Source organism: Stomoxys calcitrans, chromosome 4 (genome assembly GCF_963082655.1).
Source record: "Stomoxys calcitrans chromosome 4, idStoCalc2.1, whole genome shotgun sequence".
NCBI lineage: Eukaryota > Metazoa > Arthropoda > Insecta > Diptera > Muscidae > Stomoxys > Stomoxys calcitrans.
Window position 1 is genome coordinate 142357200 of NC_081555.1, and position 21353 is coordinate 142378552.

At 38.8% G+C, this 21353-nt stretch overlaps 2 protein-coding genes across 2 annotated transcripts; one reads left to right on the forward strand and one right to left on the reverse strand.

The window, feature by feature from the left end:
- Positions 1-2427: 2427 nt before the first annotated feature.
- Positions 2428-7163, reverse strand: LOC106095643 (membrane metallo-endopeptidase-like 1). Its single transcript, XM_059367293.1, has 3 exons — positions 6057-7163; positions 3275-3420; positions 2428-3193 (listed from the first exon to the last, which is right to left on the reverse strand). The coding sequence occupies exons 1-3, from the start codon at positions 7161-7163 to the stop codon at positions 2428-2430; spliced, it is 2019 nt and encodes a 672-aa protein (XP_059223276.1).
- A 5155-nt stretch (positions 7164-12318) lies between these two features.
- Positions 12319-21041, forward strand: LOC106095678 (uncharacterized). Its single transcript, XM_013262970.2, has 4 exons — positions 12319-12494; positions 12692-12900; positions 19983-20178; positions 20249-21041. The coding sequence occupies exons 1-4, from the start codon at positions 12416-12418 to the stop codon at positions 20533-20535; spliced, it is 771 nt and encodes a 256-aa protein (XP_013118424.1). The 5' UTR covers positions 12319-12415; the 3' UTR covers positions 20536-21041.
- Positions 21042-21353: the final 312 nt, after the last annotated feature.

Genomic DNA, 21353 nt, shown 5'->3' on the forward strand with positions numbered 1-21353 from the left:
TTTTCAAAGAATGAGAGATCAATCTATCATGAAATGTACCATTCTCTAGAGTCCAAATAACAAAAATTATGAAATTATTCTTAGTGTCATATATTGTTGATAGGTTTTAGAAAATATTTATTAATATAATTTTTAAGAAGTAGAATAATAAAATTATTTTAAAAATAATAATGTAAAGGGTGATTTTTTAAGAGTATATATTTTTTTTAAAAACAACAAAACAAATTTGCATCGTTAAAGTTTCTTCCACGTTAGCGTTTGAAAAACCAATAAGGAAAGGCAAAAGTCGGGCGGTGCCGACTTTATAATACCCTACACCTACCCTATAAACACAAAAGGGGGGAGGGGGGGGGGGGGGGGCTACATCTAATTCTGAAACAAATTTGATGTATCCAGATAGATTATTAAATTCCTGTATCAAATTTCGAGCAAAGCAAATATGTTCAATATGTAGTAACTACGGTTGACAAATGACAACAAATTATCCAAAATCTGACGAACAAATATATGGAAACTATATCTAAATCTGAACCGATTTAGACCAAACTTTATGGATATTGTAGAATTCATCGAGGAAACCGTTGTACAAAATTTTGGGAAAATTGGTCAATAAATGCGCTTGCAGTGGGTCTAGGAGTGAAAATCGGGCGATATATATATATCTGAACAGATTTCTATGAAATTCACCGGTATTATCGAGAGTCATAAGAAAATCCTTCCTGTCGAATTTCGAGAGAATCGGTTAACAAATGACCATTTTATTGTTGTATTACTGCAAATCGGAAAAACATATATATGGGGGCTATATCCAAATCTGAAGCGATTTCTATGAAATTCACCAATAATAATAAGAGTCACAAGAAAATCCTTCCCAACAAATTTCAAGAGAATCGGTCAACAAATGACCATTTAACTGCTGTATTACTCCAAATCGGACGAACATATATATGGGAGCTATATCGAAATCTAAACCGATTTATTTTAAATTTACCAGTAATATCGAGGGTCATAAGAAAATCCTTCCTGTCGAATTTCAAAAGAATCGGTTGACAAATGATCATTTTATTGCTGTATTACTGCAAATCGGACGAAAATATATATGGGAGCTATATCCAAATCTGAACCGATTTCTTTGAAATTTACCACTGTTATCGAGAGTCATAAGAAAATCCTTCCTGTCGAATTACGAGAGAATCGGTTGACAAATGACCATTTTATTGATGTATTACTCCAAATCGGACGAAAATATATATGGGAGCTATATCCAAATCTGAACCGATGTATTTTAAATTTACCAGTAATATCGAGAGTCATAAGAAAATCCTGCCTGTCGAATTTCAAGAGAATCGGTTGACAAATGACCATTTTATTGCTGTATTACTGCAAATCGGACGAAAATATATATGGGAGCTATATACAAATCTGAACCGATTTTTGTCAAATTCACCAATAATATTGAGAGTCATAAGAAAATCCTACCTGCCAAATTTCGAGAGAATCGGTTGACAAATGACCATTTTATTGCTGTATTACTCCAAATCGGCCGAAAATGTATATGGGAGCTATATCCAAATCTGAACCGATTTTTATGAAATTCGCTAGTAATATCGAGAGTCATAAGAAAATTCTTCCTGCCAAATTTTGAGAGAATCGGTTAATAAATGACTATTTTATTGCATTATTACTGCAAATCTGACGAACATATTTATTGAAGATATATCCAAATCTGAACCGATTTTTTCTAATTTCACAAGGCTTTGTCTCTAGGCCGAAAAACATGTCCATACCAAATTTGAAGAGGATCAGATGGAAATTGCGACCTGTAGTTTGTACACAAATTAACATGGACAGACGGACAGACAGACAGACGGACATAGCTAAATCGAATCAGAAAATGATTCCGATTCGATCGGTATACTTATCAATGGGTCTATCTCTCTTCCTTTTGGGTGTTACAAACTAATTCACTAAGTTATAATATCCTGTACCACAGTAGTGGTGTAGGGTATACAAAAAAATTAAATGATGATGCCACCAGCCCATAAACCACACCGAACTGTAGTTTATTCGGAATACATCTATAACTCTTGAACCGAATGTGGCTATTCTTCCCCCCAAATGCAACATAAATGAGGCTCATCGCTGAAAACAATATTTCAAAAATCGATATACGTTACAGAGCACGAAGTATGACCATAAATGTTAACGATTTGTAGTCGTTGTGTGATGAAATGGCAGAGTATACTGAACACTTTTCATTTTCACTGATGTCGTTAAGACTCAATTGACAAACAGTGCTGCCACAACAGAAAGTTTAACTCTTAAAAACTCACCCTTTAATTCCATTTGATTTATTACTAGTCTGGGAAAGGCATGATTAAAAGCATAAAACTTTGGACCATGAGTTATGATGTCTTTACTCTCACTTTACCAAACCTCACACTTATCACCATTCTTATTTGGACAATTGTAGGTATTTGCAAAATCTCTGCTATTTGTCATCAAGCCCAACACACGATATTTCTCTATGGTGTGAGTGTTCGTTAGTTCCTGCCAATAGTCCATTTCTCGGTACGAGGAGCACCATATCTGGGCAGCTCCCACAAAAAATAACTGTTCCGCTGTTAAATTCAGACCAGGCATTGTTTCCTGCTTGCCATGTGCCTGCCTTGGGCTGCCAACTTTTTTGCTCTGCTCATTTGCTAAACGACGATATGCCCTAAAAGCCAAGTTTAAACCGCCCGCATCAGCAATATTTTCATTCAAAGTCAATAGGCCATTAATGCGACGGTTTATTTCCGGTACACAATAATTGCCATACGATTGCACAAAACATTGGGCTTGCGCTTCGAATTGTTGAGACGCCTCCTCCGACCACCAGTAGGAATTTCGACCGGTATAATCATAATTGGCACCCTGCACATCAAAGCCATGGCTAAATTCATGGCCCAAGATATAGCCCAGAGTACCATATTTCAATGAGATAGGCCAAGCAGGATGATATGTGGGAGGTTGTAGCACACCAGCAGCTATATGAAGGCTGTTATCTAGGGGATAATAGAAGGCATTCACCTCCATGCCCAACATCATTTGCAAGGGTTTTGTTTGGTTATTAAATTGCTCTGAGTAGAGGCCATGCAGTCGTCTTATATGATTTTCGAATAGCAGTAGGTTTATCCTGTTGACCTCGTAGCTGTTATTGGAAAATTTTAATTTCTTCAACTCTTTAAAAAATATTTGGTTTGTTAGTTGATCTTCATATCTGCCAATATACAGCTTCATAGATGATTCTTTAAGGAGGGCTGCCTTTCGAGTTTTTGCATCCATCCATGTTGCTTCGAGCAGAGATTGTCTCAGTTCCTTTTGTATTCTTATCGCCATACGTTTAACATCTTTGGCAGTTTGCCTATTGAAGAAAAGCTAAAAATTTCGATTAAAACGGAAAGAAAAGGAAGACAAGTAAAAAGGCGTTAAATTCGACTTTGGATACCCACCACCTTGAGTATATATGTAAATCACCTTTCGTCATAGTCCGGTGAAAAATGCACGACTTATGCCCCCATAGCAGCTATATCAAAATATGGTCCGATTTGCATCAAATTCGGCAGACATTGAGTGGTCTGATAAGTACAAGTCATTCTTCAATTTTGTATAACAAAATATTGGTCGATCTGAACCATGTGCGACACGGATGTCAAAAGCCTAACATAAGTCACTGTTTCAAATTTCAGCGAAATCGGATTATAAATGCGTCTTTTATGTTACCAAGACTTTAAATCCAGGATCCGTCTATACTGTAGCTATATCCAAATATGGACCGATCAGAGCCCAATTGAAGAAAAATGTCGAGTGACCTACCACAACTCACTATCCAAAATTTCGGCGAAATCAGACAACAAATGCGCCTTTTATGGACCCAAGACCTTCAATCGAGAGATCGGTCTACATGGTAGCTATATCCAAATCTTGAGCGATCTGGGCCAAATTGAAGAAGGATGTTGAAGGGTCTAACACAACTCACTGTCCCAAATTTCGGCGAAATGGGATAATAAATGCGACTTTGATGGGCCTAAGACCCTAAAACGGCGGATTGGTCTATATGGGGGATATATCAACATATAGTCCGGTAAAGCCCATCTTCGCACTTAACCTGCCTATGGTCAAAAAAGAATCTGTGCAAAGTTTCAGCTCAATATCTCTAGTTTTAAAGATTGTAGCGCGATTTCAACAGACAGACGGAAAGACGGACGGACATGGCTAGATCGTCTTAGATGTTAACGACGATCAAGAATACAAAAATTTTATAGGGTCGGAAATGGATACTTCTATGTGTTGCAAACGGAATGATAAAATGAATATATCCCCATCCTTTGGTGGCTAAGTTCGGCCAGGCGATTCTTATATACCCCCCACCATGGATCACATTTGTCAAGTTCTTTCAATAACTTTTTCAATACATCTATGAGCTACATCAAGTTATTAACCGATATGGACCGTATTTGTCAAGGCTGTTAGAAGTATAGAAAAATGCCACCTCCAAAATTTCAGAGAAATCAAGTAAAAATTGCGCCCTCTAGTGGCTCAGAGTGTCAAATTAGGAGATCGGTTTATATATCAGCAATATCAGGTTATCAACCCATTTAGAAGCCCTTTAGAAGCTCAAGAAGCCTAATCGGGTTGTTGGAAGTCATTCCAACTTTCAGCCAAATCGGATAAGAATTGCGCCCTCTAGAAGATCAAGAAGTCTAATCGGGAGATCGGTTTATACGGCAGCTATATCAGGTTATGATACTTTGGGAAACATTTTTTTCCAATTTTTGGTTTGTTTCTCTTTCGAGACGAGCTCAATGATCGAAGATTTTCTTTGCAAATGGAAAAGGAAAGCCAGAGATCGCAACACACACAAACCACTATGCGATTCGTTTTGTCTTTGGTTAGAAGACTTTTCAATCATATTAGGTGTGATGGCTTCAAGGGCCGTACGTTGATATGTTGCATTTGTATCATATTTATTTCGATAAAGTCTCTATGATATAAAATACCCCATTAATCACGCTCGACAACCCTGTCTATTAGTTGTACTTTTCCCAACGCATCATGTGTTCGTGTAATGAAGATTTGTTCGTTAGCAAAATTTCATAGCAATTTTGACTTTAGAGAAAACCTCATGGAGATTTTGCCTTTGGAGAAAATTTCATGGAGTTTTTGTCTTCATGAAAATTTTTTTTTAGAGAAAATTTCATGGAAATTTTTTCTTTGGAAAAAATTTCATGGGAATTTTGTGTTTGGAGAAAATTTTATGAAAATTTTGTCTTTAGAGAAAATTTCATGAAAATTTTGCCTTATAGGAAATTTCATAGAAATTTTGTTTTTAGGAAAAATTTCTTAGAAATTTTGTTTTTAGAAAAAATTTCTTAGACATTTTTTAGTATTGTCTAAGACTTTTTTAATACCCGCACCCTCTTTTCAACCCAACCTAGCCTCCGAAGAGAGCAGCGTCTCCACCCCATCTAGGGATGTCATACCCAAAAACATCCAACTTATGCCCCCTGATGAAAAGTACCAACTCACTCTTTGGTTTTCGACGTAATGGTAGAGAGAAATTGGCTACCCACCATAAGGACTACGTCATCCGCGTAGACAACGACCTTCACCCTTTTCTCTGCGAAAATCCTTAGAATATCATTAACAAATAAGATTTCGACATTTATTAAAATAATTTTTTTGCCCTTAAGGCATTATGTTCGGTCGGGTGTGGGTATCAACCACCTCGGCCGTGCCGAACTTAATGCCCTTCTACTTCTTGATCCTTCTATTAATTTCGCCAATTTCGCCGACATTTGAAACAATGACTTGTTGTTGACCTCTCGATGTCCTTACCAATCTTGGTCCACATAGGACCACATTTCGATATAGCTACTATGATATATTTTCCACCGGCCGAACTTGATACCCTATTACTTATTTTCTACAGAATGGATTATCACTAACTTCAGTGAAGGACTTGACTAATTGATTGGCATACTCCATACTTCTAAGTTGTAATATTTACTCACCTTCATGAAAATATTATCGAAAAGGAATCGCATTCCATTTCTCACACTCCACGTGCAATAATCTCCTTGTAACTTGGAATTCTTTAGGCGAGCATCCATGTGATATAAGAACTTCAATGATAAATAATTTGCCACCGCATCCCGGTGTCTTGCAACAATTTTATTAAGCTCTCTATAAAAATATAAACAAGGTCTGTTGTCTTCGGTTAAATTTCGGAATTTTCCATGCCAGACAATATCAAAATATTGAGACCATTGCTGGATAATAGCATCCACTTCAAAGGGCTTGAGGGTTTCGGAGAGTTTTTCACAGCTATACTCATCTTCTTTGAAACCATTCACAACCACAAGGACTTCGGCTAGGAAGTCAAAGATTTTTTCCAGGACCATCTCACTTTTATTTGCACCAATGCCATATAGTGTTAAAATTTCATACATGCATTGTCGATTTGTTAGATATGCCATTGAGGATTTATTGTGAAGATTGTCGTAACTCAGCTTGATGTCGAAACCAAAGCTGGGCATTAAAAAGTAAGGCATGAAAGGATATTCGGAAAAAATGTCTTCTTTTATCAAAGTCTCTATGCCGAATTCACTCATATGGGAACTCATGGTTAACCAATTAAATTGGGCTGCATTCCATTTATCATCCCAAGCCGGAAATCCTCCAATTTTTTGCAGAATTTCCAAATGTTTAGATGTTTTACGCATGGGGTATAGCTGAGTTTGCCGACAATTTTCATAAAATTTTCTGGCCAATTTCAGCTCCTCAGCATATTCGGGTACAAGTTGCACTATGGCTTTCTTTTGGAGTATAATTTCAATTATTTTATTTAATTCAAATCCAATATCCAAAACATTGACTCGTTTGCTTTCGCTATGCCTTTCGGGGATAGTGTTCTTCCAATTGCCACAGGCATATTCGTAAAAATCTTCACAGGGATTTACCGTTAGATTCATATATGACACCATTTGCTGGGCGTATTTAAATCTATAGTTGGCATCCCTAACTGGTATGGTGAGAGGCAATGATTTAGGGATGGCAGACGTAGTACGCGGCGAACAAGCACAATGAAGGATCAGTAAAGAGAGTACAAATTGCTCCATAATACAACACGATCAGTAAACTGTTAAATAGATATTCACATTTGTGCACTCTGGGTATTTTTTTACACAATACCCTTGATTTGTTTTGAAAATTCCATAATAGCTATGCAATTTAATTATTCTTGGTTTTTTTTTTGTGGCTTAGCTTTTATCACATTGTAATTGCCTATCATAAAATGCAAATTGTCTCTTCACCCGTACTTCTTAAGATTTGATCTGTCGCATTTTAAAGTTCAAATTGAACTGCGGATGAGACTTGCATTTGCCAATGCTAACGAAATTATATGTTCCTCATAAATAAACATTAAAGTTGCTATCACATTATAAAGAAATAAAAACTTGTCTTCAAATATTCAACCATTGAGGAATTTAAAAACTTTACCATCAGCCAGCGAAGCACCTCCCTAGACTTCGCAGCATTTTTTTTTAATCGGCTAGAACGTTTGAAAAAAGATGACAGCGATTTAAAATATCAAAGATGAGCAGCAGCAGAGATGGGGGATGTTTGACCAGTATTTGACTACCAACTACCAAAAAAACGTATGTGGGTAATTCGCACATTATGTAAAAGTAATTTTTAGAGCATATCAAACTTTTTTCTATAGAAAATTTTAAATTTTTTAATAATAAATTGTTGAACTTTTTATACCCATCACCAATGAATGGGTGGGTGTTCATGCATTCATCATTCAAGTAAAGTTGGTACAGTAGGCCGGGTCGAAACAAATCGTATAGCAAAAACGTAATCTACATACAATTCTAAGAAGTTTGACCGAAGAAACCATCTATCTAACATAAAATCCTAATCTGGGCCTCTCAACTTCAAAATTTTCTCTGTTCTTTTGATATTTGATATTTTTGTGGTCAGGGTACAGTTCGCATTTGTTGTTCGATTATCGTAAAATTTAGCACAAGTCACTTTTTTGGTCCAAGGACGAACGCAATTAATTTTGAACAAAATCGGCTCAGATTTAGATATAGTTCCCATATATATAATTTTGGTCTGATCTCTACAAAATTTTTGCCAAATCGGATAAGAATTACACCCTCTAGAAAATCAAGATCCAAGATTGCTTTATATGGCAGCTATATCAGGTTATGCGCCGATTTGAAATATACTTTGCACATTTGTTGGAAGTCATAACAAAACACTTCATGCTAAATTTCAGCCAAATCGGATAAAAATTGCGCCCTCTAGAGGCCTAAGAAAATCAAGGCGCCAGATCGGTTTATATGACAGCTATGTCAGGTTATGTGTCCATTTAAACCATACTTGGCACAGTTATTGAAAATCATAACAAAACACTTAATGCAAAATTTTAACCAAATCGGATGATAATTACGGCCTCTAGTGGCTCAAGAAATCAAGATCCAAGATCGGTTTATGTGGCGGCTATATCATGTTATGAACTGATTTAAACCATACTTGGCGCAGTTGTTGGAAGTCATAACAAAACACTTCATGCAAAATTTCCGCCAAATCGGATAAGAATTACGCCCTCTAGAGGCCTAAGAAAATCAAGGCCCCAGATCGGTTTATATGACATCTATATCAAGTTATGTGTGGATTTGATCCATACTAAGCACAGCTATTGGAAGTCATAACAAAACACTTCATGGAAAATTTCAGCTAAATCGGATAAGAATTACGCCCACTAGAGGCCCAAGAAAATCAGGTCCCTGATCGGTTTATATGACAGCTATATCAGGTTATGTGCCGATGTGAACCATACTTGAGACAGTTATTGAAAGTCATAACAAAACAGCTCATGCAAAATTTAGGCTAAATCGGATAAGAATTGCGTCCTCTAGAGGCCTAAGAAAATCAAGATCCCAGATCGGTTTATATGACAGTTATATCAGGTTAAGAACCATACTTGGCACAGTTGTTGGAAGCCATAACAAAACACTTCATGCTAAATTTTAGCCAAATCGGATGAGAATTACGCCCTCTAGAGCCTCAAGAAATCAAGATCCCAGATCGGTTTATATAGTGGCTATATCATGTTAGGAACCGATTTGATCCATAGGTTATGTGCCGATTTGAACCATACTTGATTTGCCAGGAAAACTACCTTTTGATATGTGCCGATTTGAACCATACTTGATACAAAACAGTTCATGCTAAATTTCAGCCAAATCTGATAAGAATTGCGCCCTCTAGAGGCCTAAGAAAATCAAGGACCAAGATCGGTTTATATGACAGTTATATCAGGTTATGTAGCGACTTGAACCATGCTTAGCACAGTTGTTGGAAGTCATAACAAAACATTTCACGCAGAATTTTAGTTAAATAGGATGAGAATTGCGCCCTCTAGAGGCATAAGAAAATCAAGGTTTATATGGCAGCTATATCATGTTATGAACCGATTTCAACCATATTTGGTACAGTTGTTGGAAGTCAGCACAAAACACCTCATGCTAAATTCCAGCCAAAGCGGATAAGATTTGCGCCCTCTAGAGGCTTTAGAATCAATATCCCAGATCGGTTGTACCAAAACATGGACCGATATGGCACATTTACAACCCCAACCCGCCTAGCTTTTCTCCTTCGCAAGTTAGAGTGCTTTCGACAGACGATCGGACAGATGGACGGACATGGCTAGATGGACTTAAAATGTCAAGGGGTTTGTCTAAGACCCCTATTTAGAGTGGTTACAAACGGAATGACGAAATCAGTATATCCCCATCCTTTGGTGCAGGGTATAAAAATGTTGAAGTCCAGAGGCGCGGACTAGGATTTTATTTAAGATACATGGTTTCTTCGGAGAAACTTCTTAGAAATGTATGTAGGTTACGTTTTTGCTATACGATTTTTCATTTTTATACCCACCCCATAGGATGGGGACATACTCATCTAGTCATTCCATTTGTAACACCCCGAAATATTGACCTAAGACCCCATAAAGTACTATATTCCTAATCGTCTCGACGTTCTGAGTTGATCAAGCATTCTCCGTCCGTCAGCCCGTCTGTTGAAATCACGATAGCAGTCGAACGCGTAAAGCTAGCCGCTTGAAATTTTGCACAGATACTTCTTATTGATGTAGGTCATCGAAAATTGCAAATGGGCCATATCGGTTTAGATTTAGATATAGCTTCCATATAAATCGATCTCCAGATTTAACTTCTAGAGCCCCTGGAAACCGTAATTTTGTGTACTGTTATGACTTTTAAAAACTGTGCACATACAGTCCAAATCGGTCTATAACCTGATACAGCTTCCATATAAACCTATCTCCCGATTTGACTTCTTGACTTCTTACAAGCCGTAATTTTTGTACGATTTGGCTGAAATTGAGCATATAGTGTTTTATTATGACTTTCAACAACTGTGACAAGTACGGTCCGAACCGGTCTTTAACCTGATATGGCTCCCATATTTGGCACTAATGGTCGTACCATGGGTTTTTGGGGAGGCTTTTGGTACCCAAGTCTAGATGTTGCGATCCTTTCCATGGAGTGGGCAACGGTTTGCCATTGCGCTGCTATGCTATCGAGACAGGGAGTGCTTTCTTCAACCAATTGGGTCAGCCGAGTGGAGCGTATCGTTGCCACCTGTTGCGTTTTCAGCTTTCCAAGCTTTCTCAGATCGTACGTTTCTCTCCACACTAAAGGCCAAAACAGGATCAGCGCGTTGTGCTTTTTTTAAGCGTAGCGTTGAAAAATGCAACTCTGCAAACAAATACCACATATAAACGCGCAAGTTAAAGAAATTTCAACTATTGCGACTGAAATCGAGCGTCATTCTGTAGACGTAGAGTTGCTTTTGTGGATTATGTTTGCAAAGTTGCATTTTCCAACGCAACACTCGAAAACGGAGCACAACGCGCTTAACGCGCATTCTGTTTTGGCTTTAAGACGAGTACGAACCTTTGCTATATCAAGGTAATGATCCGAATCGATGTTCGCCCTGGTTGAATTGCCTCCATCTATCACAACATGATCTATATGGTTTCTTGTATTTTGATTGGGTGTCAACTATGGGGCCGTGTAATTCCTTCGATGTTAGAATCTGGTGCTGCTGACTTCCGTGTTTTCCTTACCTATATTCGCATTAAAATCTCCCAGATCGATTTTTATGTCAAGGTCGGGACAGCGGTTATATTCTCTTTCTAGACGCTCGTAGAAAATATCCTTGTTTTGTTCGTCAATGTCTTCTGTCGGGGCATGGGCGCAAATAAGGCTGATGTTGAAGAATTTGGCCTTTATACGGATTGTAGCTAGCCTCTCATCCTCTCAGTAATCCTAGAGACAATGTGTTTCAGTCTCCGACTAACCCAAAATCCACAGCCAAATGCGTTTACTGTGACCTCTATATAAAAAGAGAGCAAACATTCCAGGTGCATATACGCAAATCATGGTCCCTAAAATGTTTGCGGGAATCGTTAACATAGGGAGAATCCGTTTTTTCAAAGCATTTTCTTTAAGTTTTCCGGGTGATGGGTTACTAACCCGACGCTCCAACCTATATATTGGGTTGCCCAAAAAGTAATTTCGGATTTTTTAAAAGAAAGTAAATGCATTTTTAATAAAACTTAGAATGAACTTTAATCAAGTATACTTTTTTACACTTTTATTCTAAAGCAAGCTAAAAGTAACAGCTGATAACTGACAAAAGAAAGAATGCAATTACAGAGTCACAAGCTGTGAAAAAATTTGTCAACGCCGACTATATGAAAAATCCGCAATTACATTTTGGGCAACCCAATATTTATCGTTCTATAGGTGAACTTGTGTCAAAATTTTAGTTTGAATGAAAATTTTGTCAAAATTATATTCATTAGCGGATTTTGTGCATATTATTTCTAATGAAAATTTCGACAAAAATTTATTACGTTTGAAAATTTTGTTAAAATTTTATTTTTAGAATGTGTTGTGGTTATATTGCGCAACTTAACTTAAATGCAATTCATTTTAGAATTGAAATCTTTCAGAAAAATCATAGCTTCTCATTTTTATAAAAAAAAAAGATCTTTTATTTCCCTTATGTTTTGAATTGCAATTCTTAACAGTTTAATTTTCAATTAACGATAATCTCTACAGTTTGAGAAGTACTGATTTCACCATACCATTTGAAAACAGCGTTGTATTGTCTTAAAACAAAAAAGTACTAAAACTCCTCCATGTTTGTGCAACGTTGTTTTAGGGTGTTGTTTTTTTCTTTCATTCCACATTTCACGACGCTTTTCTGCTGCTTAGAATTATTTAAATAAAATTAGAGCAAGAAATAAAAGCTTATTTACAAAAAAATGCATAATTTTCGAAAGCAGCAGTCCACGGACACTACAGATACTGGAGTTGAAAAGAATGATTATCCTAGAGCCACAAGTAAGTCCAAATAAACAAATGCCTGGGCCGTGAGTCAAAAGTCTGGAGAAATTGTTGTTGGAACAGCAACAGAGGCAAAACAAAACAATTGATGGAAGACTGACACCTTTACAGAGATGTGGAGATCATGGCCTTTATAATGGAATTCAATTAAAATTCCTTTGTTTTTATTAAATCTTTGCTTTATTTTCTTCTAGATGGAGTGGTCTTTGGTGCAATCATAACCTTTGTGGGTTATTTTTTTATGATGATGTCTTTTTGTTCTCCCTATTGGATAGAATCGTATGAGGAGTCGCGTAGCAGTTTCAAGAATATGGGCTTGTGGCAATATTGTTTTAAAGATTTTACCTATCCAAATTATCAATTTCCACGCAAGTTTACCGGTTGTCATAATATCTTCAGTCATGTAAGTAGTTGATCTCTCACACACCCAACCTTTCGCCACATCTTATTTACATAGTGCATTAATGGAGATACACATATGTGTGTTGGCATTAATTAATAGGATTTTAAAATTCCTAATTAATGGTTTTTATTATTCCAAGAGAAGCTTAATATCTAACATACATGACATATATTTGGGAAAGGAAATTTAGATACACCCCTTACTTATTAAGTTAAAGTGTGACGTAGTTTTGTCTCTCTATTTCTAATGGCTAGTAGTAGAGCTGAAGTGTTAGTTCATTTTAGGGGAGGGTATATGTGAAGTTTTGTTAGAATGAAATTAGTTTGTGATAATAAATACTACCACCATAAGTTGTTGGCACATACATACAATGCTTTAAAGTGGATATGGGTCATAGTCCTTGCGTATGTATTCCCCCAATTGGGAATAATACTACTGTTTCGAGGCTAAAATGGGTGCTTTTCGTTGCCTAAAAAGCTAAAGGAAAGCTCAAAGCTTCTAATAAATTTCAAATACGATTTCTTTTAAAAATTTCATTAAAATAAGATTCACCCAACTGACTAAAAATGTATACCAACCAAACATCTTTTTGTTATTACAATGTGGCTATCTGGTCTAGAAATGTTTATCCAGTTCTAAGAACACTGTAATAACTTAGCCATCTGATTATGAGTTGACTAGGTTTTGTTGGAGTTGACGTGTATCCTAACTCTTATTACAGACATGTAATGGTTGCTGGATAACCTCCAAGTATTGCAAACTCTTGGCTGTGGTTTATGATGTTGTTGTTGTAGCAGTTTGTTGTGTCAATTTCTTCAAGTGCATGAGAGGCGGGCGATCTCCAAGGACCACATTCACCCCGTAGCTATTTACCGCATCGGCATGAATATTGTCTAGACCCACTTGATATGCCGCTTGATCTAGAGGTTCTCTTTTGTAGCGCTCTAGATCATGTAGATCTACCTTAAGGCTTCTGGGCGATGGATTCCTATCTACAAAATGATGATAAGGATGGTCTCTGTGATAACTGCTCAAAAGATATTGCTTAGACAGCATGTAATTATGTCTTCGCACGGATAGGATCTTTGTCTCCTGATGGAGGTGGTCAACCTGAGAACTGAGGAGACATCTCGTCGCAGTTCGAAGAGCGGCATTCTGACAGATTTTAATATTATTTCACTGCTTGTCACAGAGACGACATTGGCGCTGCAAAACTTATCACAGACCGGCCAATTGCTTTGGTCATCAAGGTTTCTTTGTCAGCACCCCTAGTTGTTGTTGTTGTAGCAGTTTATTGTGTTCTATCTTTCGTCTGCTTGATTCTGTTGAGTGTCAAGACCCAGGAACTCCGCGACTAAGATGGGGTGCGTCCACAGGGATCTGGGTCTGAGTCGAGTGGGTCTGGCCGGGCAGTTAAACAGGTGACGTGTATCGTGCGGTCCCTGGTTACAATCGGGACATACATCTTGCACGTCGGCATCAATCCTAGCTCTGTGGGAATTGAGGCGGCTGCCGGAACGTAATTGAGCCAGAACTACTCTGGTTTGCCGGGGGAGGTCGATTTCTTCGGGTGCAATGGGTGGAGGTCGTTCTCCAAGGACTACGTTCACCCGGAAGCCAATTACCGCGTCTGCTACCGTGTCTGCGTGAATGTTGTTCAGACCCGCTTGATATGCCGCTTGATCTAGAGGTTCTCTCTTGTAGCGCTGAACCTCACGCTCTAGATCATGTAGATATACCTTAAGGCTTCTGGGCGGTGGATATCTATCCACAAGATGATGACTTGGATGGCTTCTGCGATAACAACCCAAAAGGTATTGCTTAGACAGCATGTAGTTATATCTTCGCACTGGTAGGATCTTTGTCTCCTGATGTAGGTGGTCCACATGGGAATTAAGGAGACAGCCCGTCGCAGTTTGGAGGGCGGCATTCTGACAGATCTGAATATTATTCCACTGCGTGTCACAAAATTGACGAGACCACACTGGCGCTGCATAACTTACCACAGACCGGCCAATTGCTTTGTACGTGGTCAACAAGGTTTCTTTGTCTGCACCCCAAGTGCTGCCAGCGAGTGACTTGAGGACCTTGTTTCTACTTTTGACTTTATCGCAAATTTCTGTGGCATGTGGGGACAATGTTCAAGAGCTGTCAAATATGACGACAAGTATTTTGGGACACTTAATGGTCGGAATCATTTCTCCATCGACCATCACAGTCAGCTTAGTTGTTGTTGTTGTAGCAGTGTATTGTACACCGAGGCGGCAGCCCTTGCCGATGAGGAATTACATCGGGTCAATCCGGTACGTACAACCTGCTGCCATGGGATTGACAGTCAGTTTAGTATTCACCTCAAGCGTATTTGTAGTGAACAATGTGGCTGAAGATTTGGTGGCAGATATCTTCAGATTTCTCGCAGCGATATATGAAGCAAGTTCGTTGAGGTATACGTTCAACCTATCGCAGATGTCAACAATGGGTGGGGGGCCTGATGCCATGATCGTACAATCGTCCGTATATGATACGATTTCTATGCCGTCTGGAGGGGGTGGAATGGAGGATTGAAAGAGGTTAAACAGTGCCGGAGATATCACCCCACCTTGGCGAACTCCCTGTTTCACTCTACGGTGTTTCGACTTCTTATCCCTAAATTCCACAAATGACCGGCGACCATACAGATAATTCGCGACCCAGCGTTTCTGGCATGGCTGGAAGGACGTGTTGGCGATGTCCTCAATAATTTGGCATGACTGACCGTGTCGAATGAATTCGATAGGCCCAGTCCCACAAGGACCCTCCTATCACATGGCCTGGGCTGATTGTAGCCACGGCAAATGTTTGCGGTGATGGCGTACAAAGTAGTTATTGTGTTATGCAGTCAAATTCAAATGCAAATTTTGCCCATGAACATTCCTCTATGGAACAGGGGCAAACTTCTCACATATCAATGAGTGCAGTCAGATTCAAGTATAAGCTCGATGATAAGGGGCCTCTTTTTTATAGCCGAGTCCGAACAGCGTGCCGCAGTGCGACACCTCACAAATGTTGCCAGCATTAGGAGGGGAAAACCACCGCTAAAATTTTTTCTGATGATCTCGCCAGAATTTGCACCCAGGCGTTCAGCGTCATAGGTGGACGTGCTAACCTCTGCGCTACGGTGGCCTCCTCTATGCAGTCTTTAAATGGAAATTCTCCTACGAGGATCGGGAGGTGTAATAGCTCAAGCGTCTTGGCTACTGACGAGAAAAAGAAGATCGATCTGTATGACTGACTCAATCTCGGGTCCTTTTCAGGCTTCAGTAGCGGGATCACTCTGCCCACTCTCTAGAAATCGGGAATTATAAGAGTGTTCAAAGACATGTTGAGGACAGTATTAAGGTACTCAACACCAGGTAAACCAGATTATTCAGCATCAGTGTAGAGATTCCCTTGGGGTCCAAACCCTTGGATAACTTGGCGCCACGGATGACATTCGTAACTTCACTCACGGTAAATTGTGATGCTTGTCCATCGGCACGGAGACCACGGATACGGCGACTGGCTCTCCTCCTTGTCCTGTCACTCTCGGGATGCACAATAGTTACGTCGCCAAAAGTGACTGAGGTCCTGGCACGAGAGTGATTTAGGAAGCTGTGGTCTACTGTTAACCACAGCTTTCTAAACTGGTACCTAAGTTGCATTGCTCCAAGTGTTTCAGCCAAAAATTCCGCTTATGTTTGTTGACTACCCTGTTTATTTCCAGATTCAGCTCGCTGATTCTGGGATTAGTGGGGTCCGTACAATGAATCCCATCAGGCTCATCCGCGAGTACCACTGCCTGCGCCGGGAAATTGGGCCGCAGTTGGAGTATTCGATCAGCTGGTATAAAGCAAGCGGCTGCTGCGTTAATGATGTCTCCGAATTTCCTCTTGGCAACTGGCACATCCGAGGGGGGTGTCAGTTCACTGAAGCGGTGATTGGCGTACTCTCTGAAGCCAGCCCAATCGGCCTTCTTCTGATTGATAAACGTCCGGCGCTCAGAGGTTATGAAGTCGAGAGGTTGGTCGATGGTGAGAATAATGGGGAACTGGTCTGACTCAAAAGAGATGACGGCTTGCCAGGATACGTCAGTCAGAAGATGAGGGGATACAAAGGAAATGTCTGGCGAGCTGCTACACCTCCTCTATTTATGGGAGGGATGGCACTCAGACATTTCGACTGAAATATGGATATCAAATTCGTGGTGCACTCCCAAATCCATTCAATGTGAGCCTCATATTGCCATGGTCAGTAAATATGAACTGTTAGGAGGGTGTTTTGGGGCTGGGGTGGCCACCGGCACTTTGCCCTGAAAATCGATATCAAATTCGTTCTTTACTCCCAAATACCACTGATTTGAGCTCCATATTGCCATAATCGGAAATGAAGTTCAGTTTAGGCGGTGCTTTAGGGCGTACCCCCAAACACTTGGCTCCAAAAATTTGATATCAAAATCGTTTTCTATTCTCAAATACCTTTCATTTGACTCCCATATTGTCATAATGGGTCAATCAACCTATTTGACTTATTTTTGGAAGTAAAAGCGCCACCTAGACTTGATCACAAATTTTAATGTCATATTCTTAATCTACTCCCCAATACCTTTCAGTTGAGTCCCATATAGACATGGTCGACTAATATGCCCATTTGGGGGTACTTGGGGGTGGGGCGACCTTCTACTACTTGGACCTATTTTTTATGCCATATTTGTAGCCTACTGTCGAGTACTTTTCATTTGAGGCCCATATTGACATGAACGTCGAATATATCTGTTTAGAGGAATTTTTGAGTTGGGCAGGCCCACTGGTAATACGATTTTTGTTTTCTAATCTCCAATACCGTTCATTTGATACCCATATTGTGTCTATCGGTCCACTTTTGGTTTTGGATGGCGTTGTTGGGGAAAGGGGAGGGACCGCCCCCATCCTATTTCTTAAAATTATATAGTCTATGTTTCCTTCCAGACAAACTTACACAGACAAAAAAAAAACAGTCCCATATAGTCATAATGGGTCATATGCCCATTTAAGACGTTTTTTGGGGGGTATGGTGACCCCCTATACTTCGATCTGATTTTGTATGCCAGATTCGTAATCAACTCCCAAATACCTTTAATTTGAGGCTCATGAACGTCCAATATGTCTGTTTGGGGGAATTTTGGGTTTGTGGTGGCTCGATGCGTATTAGACACAAATTTTAATACCATATTCGTATTCCATTTTCCAATACCTTTCATTTGAATCCCATATTGTCCCGATCGATTCATTTAGGTGGTGTTTTTGGGTAACGGGGGAGGGTCCGCCCCTTCCGAAATCAACAAATTATGAAGCCTTTTTCTCCTTCCTGAACATATTAGCAATCTACTCCCGAATACCTTTCATTTGACGCTCTTTTTGTCATGATCGTCCAAAAAACATATTTTAGGGGGTTTTGGGCGGCCCCCTAGTTACTTGGACCCAATTTTTAATATGAAATTCGTGTTCTACTCCTGAATACCTTTTATTTGAGTCACATATTGTCCCGATCGGTTCACTTTTATTTTTGGGTAGTACTTTGTGAGTTAGGGGGAGGGTCCGCCTCCTTCCGATACCAAAAAAATTATATAGCCTATGTTTCCTTCCAGACCAATCTACTCGATCGATACCACTTATTGTCCGCGACTGCCGTTGCAGCTACTCCGTATGGAGCATTTCACTATCCGCAACCTGTGGACGCGCCCCGTAACTCACAGCAAAGAACACTACACAGATCGGACCTCAAAGTTCCAGCTTGTGCGGTGCACACTGCTATCCCGTAGGCATATATGTCACTTTTCAATTTTGTAGAACAAAATATTGGTCTTTTTGGCAGATATATCCAATTATAACTCTGATCTGAACCATATTAAGGTCGGATATCGTGAGGTTCAGAAAAACTTTTTAAAATTTCAGCGAAATCGGATAATAAATAAAGCTTTTATTGGCTTCAGTCCCCTTATCTGCAGATCGGTTTATATGGCGGCTATATCTAAATATAGTCCGGTCTGAACCATATTTAGTTAGGATGTTGGGAGGTCTAAACCTACTCACTGTTTCAAATTTCAGGGAAGTCGGGTATAAATAAAGCTTTTATTGGCTTCAGACCCCTTATCGGCCGATTGGTCTATATGGCAGCTATATCTAAATATAGTCCGATCTGAACCATATTTGGGTCGGATGTTGAGAGGCTTAAAACTGCGCACTATTTCAAATTTCAGCGTAATCGGTTAAAAAAAATAAAGTTTTTATGGGCTTCAGACCCTTTATCGGCCGATTGGTCTATATGGCAGCTATATCTAAATATAGTCTGATCTGAATCACATTTGCGTCAGATGTCGGGAGGCTTAAAATAACCCACTGTTTTAAATTTCAGCGAAAACGGGTAATAAATAAAGCTTTATGGCCTTCAGACCTTTCATCGGGAGATCGTTCTATATGACAGCTATATCTAAATATAGTCCGATCTGAATCACATTTACGTCAGATGTCGGGAGGCTTAAAATAACCCACAGTTTTAAATTTCAGCGAAATCGGGTAATAAATAAAGCCTTCAGACCCTTCATCGGGAGATCGGTCTATATGACAGCTATAGCTAAATATAGACCGAATTGAACCACATTTCTGATATCGGGAGGCTTAAAATAACCCACTATTTCAAATTTCAGCAAAATCGGATGAAAATCAAAGTTTCTATGGGCATTAGACCCTTTATCGGAAAATCAGTCTATATAGCAGCTATATTCCAATTATGGTCAGATTTGGCCCTTTCAAGAACTTAACGAGCGTGCATCAAAAAGACGTATTTGTGCCAAATTTTCGCTCAATATCTCAATTTTTAACAGACGGACAGATGGACAGACACACGGTCATCGTTAAATCGTCTTAGAATTTTACGACGATCCGAAATATATATACTTTGTAGGGTCGAAAATTGATATTTCGATGTGTTGCCAACGGAATGACTAACTGAATATACCCCCTATCCTACGGTGATGGGTATAAAAACGTTTTATTACTAATTTCTTTATTTTTCTCTTGTTTTTCCAGGAGTACTACGTAATTCGCGAATGGCTTTTACCCGGCTGGTTGATGTCAGTGCAGGCTTTTGTCACTCTATCCTTTATAATAATTTTCTTTATTTTGATCATATTGGCATTGATTGTCATTCGTTTACCTCTGAAATTTGTGCTACAATACGAATGGTTGTTGGTACGCATCTCCTATCTGGGAACAACCATATCATGTAAGTTGAACACACATTTGGTTATAATAAATGAACAAAGTTAATTTTAAATCTTTTCTCTTTTTTGCAGCGGTCTTCATGTTCTTGGCCGTTTGCGTATTTGGCGGCTGTGCCTACCGTCGCGATTGGTTAATGTATCCTAAATTTAATGTTTTAGGCTGGTCCTATGCCTTGGCCGTGGTCACTTTTATTCTATTGGGTTTGGCCGCTCTCATCTTCCATCGGGAGGCCCGCCAGGCTTACGAAATAAGAGGCGAACAAAAGAATTTGGTAATGCAAATGGAAATGCAAGAGCCAGGCTATCAAGCCGATCGTCATCATCACAGCACCTCAAGGAGTCTGCATGGTTATATATAAGTAGCAACGACACAAGGGCTTATTGCACAAAGCTAATATATTGAACATATTCGATTCGTTTTATGTTTTTCCATACATTCCACTTTATGTATTAGCAGATTTATATTTTTCTTCTTCGATTATTATTCGTTTAAGTTTTAAGTTTCGAAATGTTTTATTCGAATCTCAGTGACAGTTGAGTGTCATGTGAAATACCTACCTACCGTCCACCATATTTCTCTGTATTTTATTCTTTTTTATGATTCATAGGCAGCAAATTGTATGCAATCTTATTTTTATTTATCATCCATAAACCATATTTATACTACTACTACTACAATAACACAAAAGTGCCTTCGAATTGATAGATTTAAAGACAGTGTTTACACTGTGGCGTTTATATGGTAGAAATACATATCGTTTTATTGTATCCCATAGCGATATATGACTCGTATATCCGTCCAGATTATTTTAACGACATTTCCGAATAGTTTTTATAATGGCTTAGTTTTTTTTTATACAATAAATATTATACATTTTTTTGAATTAATTATACCACAAAAACACAAAAGCTTGTTTTTTAAATGCTGATCCATATTCGACCCACTCTCTCCCAACAATGATTTCTCCATAGATTGATGCTCTGCGAATCTCTTCAAAGGGTTTTATGAATTCTCTTCCATTGAGTATCTTGCATGTCAATAAACTTTGCTCTCTTTGCCAACCACAAACAAAAATTTTAGATAAGATTTCAATTTTTTCTTGGTTGTCTGGAGGATGTTTTGCCATTGATTAGTTTTGGAACCTTATCATATCAATACATTTGCATCGACTCGAAA